General features: G+C 40.4%; 1 protein-coding gene across 1 annotated transcript in view; it reads right to left on the reverse strand.

Moving 5' to 3' along the window:
- Positions 1-15,097, reverse strand: part of PTPN4 (protein tyrosine phosphatase non-receptor type 4) — a gene marked incomplete in the record, with an annotated part of 1,345,721 nt that overhangs the window by 58,738 nt on the left and 1,271,886 nt on the right. Inside the window, 1 exon segment of the mRNA XM_053698088.1 lies at positions 7,915-8,050. Coding sequence (XP_053554063.1) covers positions 7,915-8,050 — 136 coding nt within the window.

The following is a 15,097-nucleotide window of genomic DNA, read 5'->3' on the forward strand; positions in this document are numbered from 1 at the left end:
TGTAAGAGAAAAAACAACAAATATATAAAGCAAAATTGATCAAATTCCTTAAATGACAGTTTCAGGAATGGGAAAAAATACCAAAGAACAAGCTTCTAGCAACCAGAAGCAATAAAAAATGAGACTTAATAATGTGGAGACAAGAGTGACGCCCATATTTTTTCGCGCCAAATAAGACGCCCACATTATTTGGCGCCTAAATGCTTTTTGTCGCCAAAAATGACGCCACATCCGGAACGCCGACATTTTTGGCGCAAAATAACGTCAAAAAGTGACGCAACTTCCGGCGACACGTATGACGCCGGAAACGGAAATAGAATTTTTGCGCCAAAAAAGTCCGCGCCAAGAATGACGCAATAAAATGAAGCATTTTCAGCCCCCGCGAGCCTCACAGCCCACAGGGAAAAAGTCAAATTTTAAGGTAAGAAAAAATGTTAAATTAAAATGCATTATCCCAAATATGAAACTGACTGTCTGAAAAATAAGGAAAGTTGAACATTCTGAGTCAATGCAAATAAATGTCACAAAAAATAAGACTTACTTACCCCAGGACACTCATCTACATATAGTAGATAGCCAAACCAGTACTGAAACGAGAATCAGTAGAGGTAATGGTATATATAAGAGTATATCGTCGATCTGAAAAGGGAGGTAAGAGATGAATCTCTACGACCGATAACAGAGAACCTATGAAATAGACCCCTTAGAAGGAGATCACTGCATTCAAATAGGCAATACTCCTCACATCCCTCTGACATTCACTGCACGCTGAGAGGAAAACCGGGCCCCAACTTGCTGCGGAGCGCATATCAACGTAGAATCTAGCACAAACTTACTTCACCACCTCCATTGGAGGCAAAGTTTGTAAAACTGAATTGTGGGTGTGGTGAGGGGTGTATTTATAGGCATTTTGAGGTTTGGGAAACTTTGCCCCTCCTGGTAGGAATGTATATCCCATACGTCACTAGCTCATGGACTCTTGCTAATTATATGAAAGAAATAGCACTCACTGGTACCATTTAAAATAAAAAAAGTCTTGCTTGAAGAAACTAAAAACTATAATTTTAACACCTCTTTCACTTTACCTCTTCCTATTACTAGTATAGGCAAAGAGAATGACTGGGGGTGGAGAGAAGGGAGGAGCTATATATACAGCTCTGCTGTGGTGCTCTTTGCCACTTCCTGTTAGCAGGAGGATAATATCCCACAAGTATGGATGAATCCGTGGACTCGTCGTATCTAGTAGAAGAAAAGTACCCATTAAAGGATTAAATACTTGATTTTCTTCAGACACCTTCACACACCTCCTACGATGTACACAGGCAAAGAATGACTGGGGATTATGGGAAGTGGGAGGATAATTAAAGCCTTGCTGGGGTGTTCATTGCCTCCTCCTGGTGGCCAGGAGTTGAATTCCCACTAGTAATTACAATGTATTTGTGGACTCTCCAATGGAAAGAAATACAAACATTTATGCTTACCTGATAAATTAATTTCTTTCATGGTGCTAAGAGTCCACGATCCATTACTCCTGGGAATTACTCTTCCTTACCACTAGGAAGAGGCAAATACTCCCAAACCCTCTATAAAACCCCTCCCAGTTACATCAGTCTAACATATAGCCAAGCAAAATGAGGCAGGAAAAAGGAAAAAGCAAAGGTTAAAAAGATGTGTTCAAGAAAAAAACAACAGTAACAAAACACAGGGTGGGGTCTTGTGGACTCTCACCACCATGAAAAGAAATTAATCAGGTAAGCATAAATTATGTTTGTTTTCCATACAGGTGGTGAGAGTCCACAATCCATTACTCCTGGTAACTAATACTTAAGCTGTGGAATCCACAAGTAACATAAAGGGTGGGATTTAAAACATCTTTTTTCACCCAGCAGAAACCCAAAGAAGGCATACATGTTATACTTTTATTTTTTTTTATAATGCACTTATAAATCAATCAGGCAAAAATAAATCAAGCTGAAACAACTGCTTGAAGGACCTTCCTACCAAAGGCTACTTCAGAAGAAGCAAAAACATAAAAATAGTAGAATTTCATTAAAGTATGCAAAGAAAATGGCAACCACGCTATGAGAGAGTCATCAGCGCTCTTCTAACATGATCAGATGCAGGGGAATCCGAACACGCCAAGCTCAGTTTAAAATGGAGGGACTGGACCATCTTAAAGTGATAACGATTTTAAAGGGTACACAAGAGAATAAAAATAAAATTGTTAAAAACACCTACATATGTATAATAAAAACATAATAAATAAAGACGACTGCCATTAGACTCTCATAGGCTCCAAGTGTACACATATAACTCGCTGTATGTCATGTGTCATGTCATATTAGTATATTGTGGTGCAACTGTATAAACTATGTCGCCTCGCTATGATGTACAAGAGCAGAATGTACCTACTGATAGCCTGTGGGCAAATGTGAAATGCACTTAACTATACTGCACCCACTCTACTGGCCTTACCTGCTGCAGAAATTACTATATCCAGTGGAAAAGTCCATCAAGCGATGTGTACGTCACAGCAGAGGATCACTAGAAGTAGTATCTCAACGACCCAACATGAGGAGACAAAGGGACCAGTATGTGGCCGGCTTGTGACTAACTCCATCACCGGGAGTAATTGTGTCACTGCCCTATAGTCCATTATCCCCTCTGTATTTCTGTAGCAGCTCTCCGAGGGGACACATAGGCCTCAAATCATTCTAAGGATCCCTCTCTATGAAGAATCTGGAGCACCTTAATTCTTAAACCACTTCCTGGATGCTAAAGATTTAGACTGGCTAACCAGTGATTTGGGAGGGATGGCATATTTTAGAAATTTTGTGAAATCTTTCCCGCCTCCTCCTAGTGACCAGGAGTTGAATACCAAGAGTAATGGACTTGTGGACTCTCACTACCTTACGAAAGAAAAGTACATTTATGCTTACCTGATAAATTAATTTCTTCTATGATACGACGAGTCCACGGATGCATCCTTTACTTGTGGGATATTATCCTCCTGCTAACAGCTAGTTGCAAAGAGCACCACAGCAGAGCTGTCTATATAGCTCCTCCCTTAGCTCCACCCCCCAGTCATTCGACCGAAGGTATAGGAAGAAAAGGAGAAACTAAAAGGTGCAGAGGTGACTGAAGTTTAAAATCAAAAAATATAATCTGTCTTAAAATGACAGGGCGAGCCGTGGACTCGTCGTACCATAGAAGAAATTAATTTATCAGGTAAGCATAAATTTACTTTTCTTCTATAAGGTACGACGAGTCCACGGATTCATCCTTTACTTGTGGGATACAATACCAAAGCTACAGGACACGGATGAACGGGAGGGACAAGACAGATGGTTAAACAGAAGGCACCATTGCTTGAAGAACTTTTCTCCCAAAAATAGCCTCCGAAGAAGCAAAAGTATCAAATTTGTAAAATTTGTAAAAGGTATGAAGCGAAGACCAAGTCACAGCCTTACAAATCTGTTCAACAGAAGCATCATTTTTAAAAGCCCATGTGGAAGCCACCGCTCTAGTAGAGTGAGCTGTAATCCTTTCACGAGGCTGCTGTCCAGCAGTCTCGTATGCCAAACAGATGATGCTTTTCAGCCAAAAAGAAAGAGAGGTAGCCGTAGCTTTTTGACCTCTACATTTTCCAGAATAGACAACAAACAAAGAATATGTTTGACGGAAATCCTTGGTTGCTTGCAAGTAAAACTTCAAAGCATGAAACACGTCCAAGTTGTGCAACAGACGCTCCTTCTTAGAGGAAGGATTAGGACACAGAGAAGGAACAATTTCCTGATTGATATTCCTATTAGTAACAACCTTAGGAAGGAATCCAGGTTTGGTACGCAAAACCACCTTATCAGCATGGAAAACAATATAAGGCGAGTCGCATTGCAACGCAGATAGTTCAGAAACTCTTCGAGCCGAAGAGATAGCAACTAAAAACAGAACTTTCCAAGATAGAAGCTTAATATCTATGGAATGCATAGGTTCAAACGGAACCCCTTGAAGAAATGTAAGAACTAAATTCAGACTCCATGGCGGAGCAACAGGTTTAAACACAGGCTTGATTCTAACTTTAAGGAAAGATGTTCCCTCAGACAGACTCATATATGACGGCTTTTAAATTTAAACTAGAACACCTCCGCTTATTGCTCAGGGAGGTTTTAGCGACTCTGGATGATTGTGACCCTATTGTAGTTCCAGAGAAATTGTGTAAAATGGACAGATTTCTCGAGGTTCCTGCTTACACTGATGTTTTTCCGGTCCCTAAGAGAATTTCGGACATTGTTACTAAGGAGTGGGATAGACCCATCAAATTATTTTGGTAACCTCTATCATCGCTAGAGAACTCTTTGTTCCCCCCTGATGATTGATATATGCTACAGTCGTGATATTGTCCGACTGGAATCTTATGAATCTGGCCGAACGCCTGAAGTGCGTTGAATATCGCTCTCAGTTCCAGAATATTTATCGGGATGAGAGCCTCCTCCTGAGTCCACAAACCCTGTGCTTTCAGGGAATTCCAGACTGCACCCCAGCCCAATAGGCTGGCGTCCGTCGTCACTATGACCCATGCTGGCCTGCGGAAACACATTCCCTGGGACAGATAATCCTGTGACAACCACCAAAGAAGAGAGTCTTTGGTCTCTTGATCCAGATTTATCTGAGGAGATAAATCTGCATAATCCCCATTCCACTGTTTGAGCATGCATAGTTGCAGTGGTCTGAGATGTAAGCGAGCAAACGGAACTATGTCCATTGCCGCTACCATTAGTCCAATTACCTCCATACACTGAGCCACTGACGGCCGAGTAATGGAATGGAGAGCTCGGCAGGTGGTTAAAATCTTTGATTTCCTGACCTCCGTCAGAAAAATTTTCATGTCCACCGAATCTATCAGAGTTCCCAGAAATGGAACTCTTGTGAGAGGGATAAGTGAACTCTTTTTTACATTCACCTTCCACCCGTGAGATCTTAGAAAAGCCAACACGATGTCCGTGTGAGATTTGGCTAGTTGGTAAGTCGACGCCTGAATTAAGATATCGTCCAGATAAGGCGCCACTGCTATGCCCCGCGGCCTTAGAACCGCCAGAAGGGACCCTAGCACCTTTGTGAAAATTCTGGGAGCTGTGGCCAACCCGAAGGGAAGAGCCACAAATTGGTAATGCTTGTCCAGACAGGCGAACCTGAGGAACTGGTGATGATCTTTGTGGATAGGGATGTGTAGATACGCATCCTTTAAGTCCAAGGTGGTCATATATTGACCCTCCTGGATCATTGGTAAAATAGTCAGAATGGTCTCCAACTTGAAGGATGGGACTCTGAGGAATTTGTTTAGGATCTTGAGATCTAAAATTGGTCTGAAGGTTCCCTCTTTTTTGGGAACCACAAACAGATTGGAGTAGAACCCCTGCCTCTGTTTTCGGAACTGGGCAGATCACTCCCATGGTATATAGGTCTTCTACACAGCGTAAGAACACCTCTCTTTTTGTCTGGTTTACAGACAATTGAGAAAGATGGAATCTCCCCCTTGGAGGAGAATCTTTGAAATCTAGAAGATACCCCTGGGTTACGATTTCTAAAGCCCAGGAGTCCTGAACGTCTCTTGCCCAAGCCTGAGCAAAGAGAGAAAGTCTGCCCCCTACTAGATGCTGTCTTGGTGGCAGCAGCGGGCTTCTTGGCCTGTTTATTATTATTTTGTTTTGTCCTCATCTTATTTGTCTTATCCTGAGGAAGGGCATGGCCTTTCCCTCCAGTGATTTCTGAAATGATCTCTTTCAGTTCAGGCCCGAATAGGGTCTTACCCTTGAAAGGGATGGCTAAAAGCTTAGATTTTGATGACACATCAGCAGTCCAGGACTTAAGCCATAACGCTCTATGCGCTAAAATGGCAAAACCTGAATTCTTTGCCCCTAATTTAGCCAGTTGAAAAGCGGCATCTGTAATGAAAGAATTAGCTAGCTTCAGAGCCCTAATTCTATTCAGAATATCATCTAATGGGGTCTCAACCTAAAGAGCCTCCTCCAGAGCCTCGAACCAAAAAGCAGCTGCAGTAGTTACGGGAACAATGCACGCTATAGGTTGGAGAAGAAAACCCTGATGAACAAATATTTTCTTTAGGAGACCCTCTAATTTTTTATCCATAGGATCTTTGAAAGCACAGCTGTCCTCAATAGGTATAGTTGTACACTTAGCCAGGGTAGAAATAGCTCCCTCCACCTTATGAACCATCTGCCACGAGTCCCGCATGGTGTCTGATATGGGAAATATTTTCTTAAAAGTAGGAGGGGGAGCGAACGGAATACCTGGTCTATCCCACTCCTTAGTAACAATGTCCGAAATTCTCTTAGGGACCGGAAAAACATCAGTGTAAGCAGGAACCTCGAGAAATCTGTCCATTTTACACAATTTCTCTGGAACTACAATAGGGTCACAATCATCCAGAGTCGCTAAAACCTCCCTGAGCAATAAGTGGAGGTGTTCTAGTTTAAATTTAAAAGCCGTCATATATGAGTCTGTCTGAGGGAACATCTTTCCTGAATCAGAAATCTCTCCCTCAGACAGCAAATCCCTCACCCCCAACTCAGAACATTGTGAGGGTACATCGGATATGGCTAATAAAGCGTCAGAGGGCTCAGCATTTGTTCTCACACCAGACCTACTGCGCTTGCCTTGCAACCCAGGCAGCTTAGATAAAACCTCTGTGAGGGTAGTATTCATAACTGCGGCCATATCTTGCAGGGTGAAAGAATTAGACGCACTAGAAGTACTTGGCGTCGCTTGTGCGGGCGTTAATGGTTGTGACACTTGGGGAGAATTAGATGGCATAAACTAATTCCCTTCTGACTGAGAATCATCCTGCGACATACTTTTAGTAGCTAAAATATGTTCTTTGCAATTTATTGACCTTTCAGTGCAACCTGCCTTCAGGGATTGTAAATATGGGATTAAAGCTTCGATTTGGCCCAAAACATCCACAAGGGCCCTCAGGAGTTGGAGCTTGCTGAGTGAAAACAACTGCGCATCTGAGGTGTGAAAATAGGCCCCGCCCATCTCACTCGATGTCTTTACAGCCTCAAAGAACCGCACCAGAGCGGTTTTAACCTAGCCATGTGGGTTCTGAGACCCAAAAAACAAGCCAAGTGTACCCTCAATAAAGTTGCCCAAAAAACGTTATTGCCCATAAAACGTTAACAGCACTCCCAAGTTCAGAAAACCTTTGCCCACAAACATTCGAAACTCAGTGTCAACCATTATTAATTAGCCCCTTATGCAAGCTTAGTAATGCCTTTCTATAGCTCTTAGGATTACTGCTTACCCTTACCCTCATGGGGATACTGTCAGCCTTTCTGAAATACCACAGTCTCTCCAGAAAAAATGACTAAACATACCTCACTGCTATATAGCATGAAAACGTTCCTCACACTGAAGTTTCCTGTACTCCTCAGCCTCTGTGGGAACAGCACTGGATCTTAGTTACAAATGCTAAGATCATCATCCTCCAGGCAGAAGTCTTCATCCATCTGCTGCCTGAGAGTAAATAGTACACACCGGTACCATTTAAAACAAAAAACTCTTGCTTGAAGAAATTAAAAACTAATATTTTATCACCTCTTTCACTTTACCCTTCCTAGTACTTAGAGTAGGCAAAGAGAATGACTGGGGGTGGAGCTAAGGGAGGAGCTATATAGACAGCTCTGCTGTGGTGCCCTTTGCCACTTCCTGTTAGCAGGAGGATAATATCCCACAAGTAAAGGATGAATCCGTGGACTCGTCCTACCTTAGAAGAAAAGGGGATATAACTGGTTACTCTAAATATATATGCATTATAACTGAAAAGAGAATTTTTAATGCTGGTATGTGAAGATTGTATTAAACAGAATGGGGTAAAAATAATTTGCTGTGTCTTACCGGTGTTTGGATCATCATCGCCCTCTGGTCTCTCATTGTTCTAACAATGTCTAGTGGATACACAGCCTGGTTACACTCCATCAAACACATTGCTGTTTCCATTGTGATGAGTACTCCTGTCCGACCAATCCCAGCACTGAGAAACAAGAAAAGCACAATAGTTACAGTCAACACCAGAATTTGTGTTTTAAAAGATAATTCCTTTATTTCCTATTCCCCAGTTTTGCGCAACCAACACATTTCAGTTCTTTTGACAGTTGAAATTTAGCCAATCAGCGCTGACTCCTAGGAAACTTCACGTGCGTGAGCTTATTATTATCTATATGACACACATGAACTAACACCCTCTAGTGGTGAAAAGCTGTCAAAATGCATTCAGATTAGAGGCGGCCTTCAAGGTCTAAGAAATTAGCATATGAGCCTACCTCAAGTTATGCTCATTTTAATAGGCTGTGTTGTGAAAGAAGAAAGCTAGTCATTTAATTTACAAACAAACATAAATGAGTAATTTCTCATACATTTTATACTGATGGTAAAACAAGTAATTGGAAACACACTAAGGGGAAACTAATTTCACGCGTTCCCATTAAGGACTACATAATACAAGCAAAGAACAGCATTTTCTATTAACTAAACAAATAAGCACTTTAAACCATCTTTCTTGATGAAAAAATATAATTTATGTAAGAACTTACCTGATAAATTTATTTATTTCATTTTGGCAAGAGTCCATGAGCTAGTGACATATGGGATATACAATCCTACCAGGAGGGGCAAAGTTTCCCAAACCTCAAAATGCCTATAAATACACCCCTCACCACACCCACAATTCAGTTTAACGAATAGCCAAGTAGTGGGGTGATAAAGAAAGGAGTAAAAAGCATCAAGAAAGAAATTTGGAATAATTGTGCTTTATACAAAAAATCATAACACCATAAAAAGGGTGGGCCTCATGGACTCTTGCCAATATGAAAGAAATTAATTTATCAGGTAAGTTCTTACATCAATTATATATTCTTTCATGTAATTGGCAAGAGTCCATGAGCTAGTGATGTATGGGATATCAAATACCCAAGATGTGGAACTCAACGCAAGAGTCAGTAGAGAGGGAGGAATAAATAATAAACAGCCAAAATCTGAAAAAATAATCCACAACCCATTCTTATGAAGAAAAGAAAAACTTAAAATAGCAGCAGAAGAATCAAACTGAAACAGCTGCCTGAAGAACTTTTCTACCAAAAACTGCTTCAGAAGAAGCAAATACATCAAAACGGTAGAATTTAGTAAATGTATGCAAAGAGGACCAAGTCGCTGCTTTGCAAATCTGATCAACTGAAGCTTCATTCTTAAAAGACCATGAACTGGGGACTGATCTAAATAAATGAGCTGTAATTCTCTGAGGCGGGGCTTGACCCAACTCCAAATAAGCTTGATGAATTAAAAGCTTTAACCAAAAGGCCAAGGAAATAGCAGAGGCCTTCTGACCTTTCCTAGGACCAGAAAATATAACAAATAGACTAGAAGTCTTCCTGAAATCTTTAGTAGCTTCAACATAATATTTCAAAGCTCTTGCCACATCCAAAGAATGTAAGGATCTTTCCAAAGGATTCTTAGGATTAGGACATAAGGAAGAGACAACAATTTCTCTACTAATGTTAGAATTCACAACCTTAGGTAAAACCGCCTTATCCTGATGAAAAATCAGAAAAGGAGATTCACAAGAAAGAGCAGATAGCTCAGACACTCTTCTAGCAGAAGAGATGGCCAAAAGGAACAACACTTTCCAAGAAAGTAGTTTAATGTCTAAAGAATGCATAGGCTCAAACGGAGGAGCCTGTAACGCCTTCAAAACCAAATTAAGACTCCAAGGAGGAGAAATTGATTTAATGACGGGCTTAATGCGAACTAAAGCCTGTACAAAACAGTGAATATCAGGACGTTTAGCAATCTTTCTGTGAAATAAAACTGAAAGAGCAGAGATTTCAAGGAACTTGCAGACAAACCCCTATCCAAACCATCCTGGAGAAACTGTAAAATTCTAGGAATTCCATGAAATGTAAACCTTCCAAACTCGATAATAAATCTTCCTAGAGACAGATTTATGAGCTTGTAACATAGTATTAATTACTGAGTCAGAGAAACCTCTATGACTTAATACTAAGCGTTCAATTTCCATACCATCAAAATTTAATAATTTGAGATCCTGATGGAAAAACGGACCTTGAGACAGTAGGTCCGGCCTTAACGGAAGTGGCCAAGGTTGGCAACTGGACATCCGAACAAGATCTGCATACCAAAACCTGTGGGGCCAAGTTGGAGCCACCAGCAACACAAACGATTGTTCCATGATCTTGGAGGTCACTCTCAGAAGAAGAACTAGAGGCGGAAAGATATAAGCAGGTTGATAACACCAAGTAAGTGTCAGCCCATCCACTGCTTCCGCCTGAGAATCCCTGGACCTGGACAGGCATCTGGGAAGTTTCTTGTTTAGATGAGAGGCCATCAGATCTATTTCTGGAAGACCCCACATCTGAACAATCTGAGAAAACACATCCGGATGGAGAGACCACTCCCCTGGATGTAAAGTCTGACGGCTGAGATAATCCGCCTCCCAATTGTCTACACCTGGGATATGAACCGCAGAAATTAGACAAGAGCTGGATTCCGCCCAAACAAGTATCCAAGATACTTCTTTCATAGCTAGGGGACTGTGAGTCCCACCCTGATGATTGACATATGCCACCGTTGTGATATTGTCTGTCTGAAAACAAATGAACGGTTCTCTCTTCAACAGAGGCCAAAACTGAAGAGCTCTGAGAATTGCATGGAGTTCTAAAATATTGATTGGTAATCTCGCCTCTTGAGATTTCCAAACTCCTTGTGCTGTCAGAGATCCCCAGACAGCTCCCCAACCTGAAAGACTCGCATCTGTTGTGATCACAGTCCAGGTTGGCCGAACAAAAGAGGCCCCTTGAACTAAACGCTGGTGATTTAACCACCACGTCAGAGAGTGTCGAACATTGGGATTTAAGGATATTAATTGTGATATCTTTGTATAATCCCGGCACCATTGATTCCGCATGCAAAGCTGGAGAGGTCTCATGTGAAAACGAGCAAAAGGAATCGCGTCCGATGCTGCAGTCATGAGGCCTAAAACTTCCATGCACATAGCCACTGAACGGAATGACTGAGACTGAAGGTGCCGACACGCTGCAACCAATTTCAAATGTCTCTTGTCTGTTAGAGACAGAGTCATGGACACTGAATCTATCTGGAAACCTAAAAAGGTTACCCTTGTCTGAGGAATCAAAAAACTCTTTGGTAAATTGATCCTCCAACCATGTTTTCGAAGAAACAACACAAGTTTATTTGAGTGAGATTCTGCAGAACGTAAAGATTGAGCTAGTACCAAGATATCGTCCAAATAAGGAAACACCGCAATACCCTGTTCTCTGATTACAGAGAGTAGGGCACCCAGAACCTTTGAAAAGATTCTTGGAGCTGTTGCTAGGCCAAATGGAATAGCAACAAATTGGTAATGCTTGTCTAGAAAAGAGAATCTCAGGAACTGATCATGTTCTGGATGAATCAGAATATGAAGGTAAGCATCCTGCAAGTCTATTGTAGACATATAATGTCCTTGCTGAACAAAAGGCAGAATAGTCCTTATAGTTACCATCTTGAAAGTTGGTACTCTTACATAACGATTCAAAATTTTCAGATCCAGAACTGGTCTGAATTAATTTTCTTTCTTTGGGACAATGAATAGATTTGAATAAAACCCCAGACCTTGCTCCTGAAAAGGAACCGGCATGTTTACCCCTGAAACCTCCAGATCTGAAACACACTTCAGGAAAGCCTGAGCTTTTATTGGATTCGCTGGAATGCGTGAGAGAAAAAATCTCCTCACAGGAGGTCTTACTCTGAATCCAATTCGGTACCCCTGAGAGACAATGCTCTAAATCCATTGATTTTGGACAGAATTTATCCAAACATCCTTGAAAAACCTTAATCTGCCCCCTACCAGCTGTGCTGGAATGAGGGCCGCACCTTCATGCAGACTTAGGGGCTGACTTTGGTTTCTTGAAAGGCTTGGATTTATTCCAATTTGAGGAAGGCTTCTAATTGCAAACAGATTCCTTGGGGGAAGGATTAGGTTTTTGTTCCTTATTTTGTCGAAAGGAACGAAAACGATTAGAAGTCTTAGATTTGCCCTTAGGTTTTTTATCCTGAGGCAAAAAACTCCTTTCCCCCAGTAACAGTTGAAGTAACAGTTGAAATAATAGAATCCAACTGAGAACCAAATAAATTATTACCTTGGAAAGAAAGAGATAGTAATCTAGACTTAGATGTCATATCAGCATTCCAAGATTTAAGCCACAAAGCTCTTCTAGCTAAAATAGCTAAAGACATGGATCTAACATCAATTTTGATATCAAAAATAGCATCACAAATAAAATGATTAGCATGTTGCAGTAAGCGAACAATGCTAGATATGTCAGAATCCAATTCTTGTTGCGCTAAATTCTCCAACCAAAAGGTTGAAGCAGCTGCAACATCAGCCAAAGTAATTGCAGGCCTAAGATGACCTGAATATAAATAGGAATAGTGGCTCGTTTAGCAAGAGTAGAAATAGCCCTATCAACTTTGGGGATTTTTTTTCCCAAAACTCTATCGCAACCGCTGGTAAAGGATACAATTTTTTTAAACCTTGCAGAAGGATTAAAAGGAGTACCTGGCTTATTCCATTCCTTATTAATCATGTCAGAAATAGCATCAGGAATAGGAAAAACCTCTGGAGTAACCACAGTAGGTTTAAAAACAGAATTTAAACGTTTACTAGTTTTAATATCAAGAGGACTAGCTTCCTCAATATCCAAAGTAATTAACACTTCTTTTAACAAAGAACGCATATACTCAAATCAGATAGATCCTCATCAGAAGTGGATAATTCATTATGTTGTCGGTCATTTGAGATGTCATCAACGACCTCTTACGCTTATTAGAAGGTGGAAATGCAGACGAAGCCTTCTGAATATAATCAGTAACGAATTCTTCAAAATTCACAGGTATATCATGTACATTAGAAGTTGAAGAAACTGCAACCAGTAATGTACTATTACAGATGGACACTATCTGAATGTAAAAGTTTATCATGACAACTAATACAAATGACATTAGGAGATATAATCTACACAATTTTACAACAAATGCACTTAGCTTTGGTAGAACCGATGTCAGGCAGCAAAGTTCCAGCAGATACTTCTGAAGCAGGATCAGATTGAGACATCTTGCAGAATGTAAAAGAAAAAACAATATATAAAGCAAAATTATCAATTTCCTTATATGACAGTTTCAGGAATGGGAAGAAATGCAAATAGCATAGCCCTCTGACTTAGAAAAAGGCAAGAGGCAAAAGCAATGGGGCAATAAATAATGAAAAAAGTTTGGCGCCAAGTATGACGCACAACATAACTAGAAATTTTTTTGGCGCCAGCCATGTCCGGAAGTGACACACTCGCGTCACTAACGACGCAACCCTGTATGAACCCCTGTGTTAACTACGACGCCGGAAATGATGAACTTGCGTCAACGGACTTGCCTTTTTGCGCCAAGAATGACACAATAAAGAGTAGCATTTAGCGCACCCGCGAGCCTAAGACAGCCCGCAAATTAAAACAAGTAGTCAATTGAAAAAAAGACTAAACCCCAGGTAAGAAAAATATTTCTCAATATTAACTTTCCCAAATATGAAACTGACAATCTGCAAAAGGAAATACATGAACCTGACTCATGGCAAATATAAGTACAATACAAATATTTAGAACTTTATATAAATGCATAAAGTGCAAAACAATAGCTGAGGTGTCTTAAATAATAAAAACATACTTACCAAAGACGCCCATCCACATATAGCAGATCGCCAAACCAGTACTGAAACAGTTATCAGTAGAGGTAATGGTATATGAGAGTATATTGTCGATCTGAAAAGGGAGGTAGGAGATGAATCTCTACGACTGATAACAGAGAACTTATGAAATAGACCCCCGTTAGGGAAATCACTGCATTCAATAGGTAATACTCTCCACGTCCCTCTGACATTCGCTGTACTCTGAGAGGAATCGGGCTTCAAAATGCTGAGAAGCGCATGTCAATGTAGAAATCTTAGCACAAACTTACTTCACCACCTCCATAGGAGGCAAAGTTTGTAAAACTGAATTGTGGGTGTGGTGAGGGGTGTATTTATAGGCATTTTGAGGTTAGGGAAACTTTGCCCCTCCTGGTAGGATTGTATATTACATACGTCACTAGCTCATGGACTCTTGCCAATTACATGAAAGAAACCAAATACTATGGAACATACAGAATCAAGTTGATTTTTGAGTAAAGGGACATAATATTAAAAAAACAACAACAAAAAACAAACAAACAACAAGTACATTTAAATGCTGTGCCCATTTGGACCTAGCAGTGATATTTATTGCGTCTACCTTTACCAACACAATACAAGCAACTTCCATCTTTCTGAGCAGGCACTACATTTTAAATGCTCCGCATATCAGTGCACATAAAGAGCTAGCTTTTACTAGAAACTTTTTTGATACACATGTATTATAAAAATGGTTGTGCTGTCAATTTCAGTTTAGACTATCATGCCACTCTAAGCAAAATTGTCTTGATAGTGAATTTCAGAGACAACTAATGTATAGGTTAAAAATAATGATGTTGGAATAACATAAGTCGTCTCAGGAAATAAATAATTACTTAGAGAAGATAAAATCTTTCCAGAGTCTAGAAGAATGTTAATCAAGCAAAACTAAAAAAGCGAACAGAGGCCTGAACTATCACTTTCAAATATCGAATGTCTGCCTATAACTACATCAATATTTTGGAGGTGTGAATGTAGACACAGGAATTAGGGAAGCACACAGCATATTTTTCCCTTTAAATCAAATAGCAAAAATGGCACATAAATAAAATTAAACTTTAGCTATTACCATATGATGGGCCTGCAACTCAACTTGTAAGTGAAAGTACTCAAACAAAATGTCAGTAATACATAGGCCTCTATTTATGAAAGGTCTTGCGGACCTGATCAGACAGTGCGAATCTGGTCCGCAAGACCTCGCTAAATGCGGAGAGCAATACGCTCTCCGCATTAAACATTGCACCAGCAGCTCTT

This window comes from Bombina bombina, chromosome 1 (assembly GCF_027579735.1).
Source record: "Bombina bombina isolate aBomBom1 chromosome 1, aBomBom1.pri, whole genome shotgun sequence".
In the NCBI taxonomy this organism is placed as follows: Eukaryota; Metazoa; Chordata; class Amphibia; order Anura; family Bombinatoridae; genus Bombina; species Bombina bombina.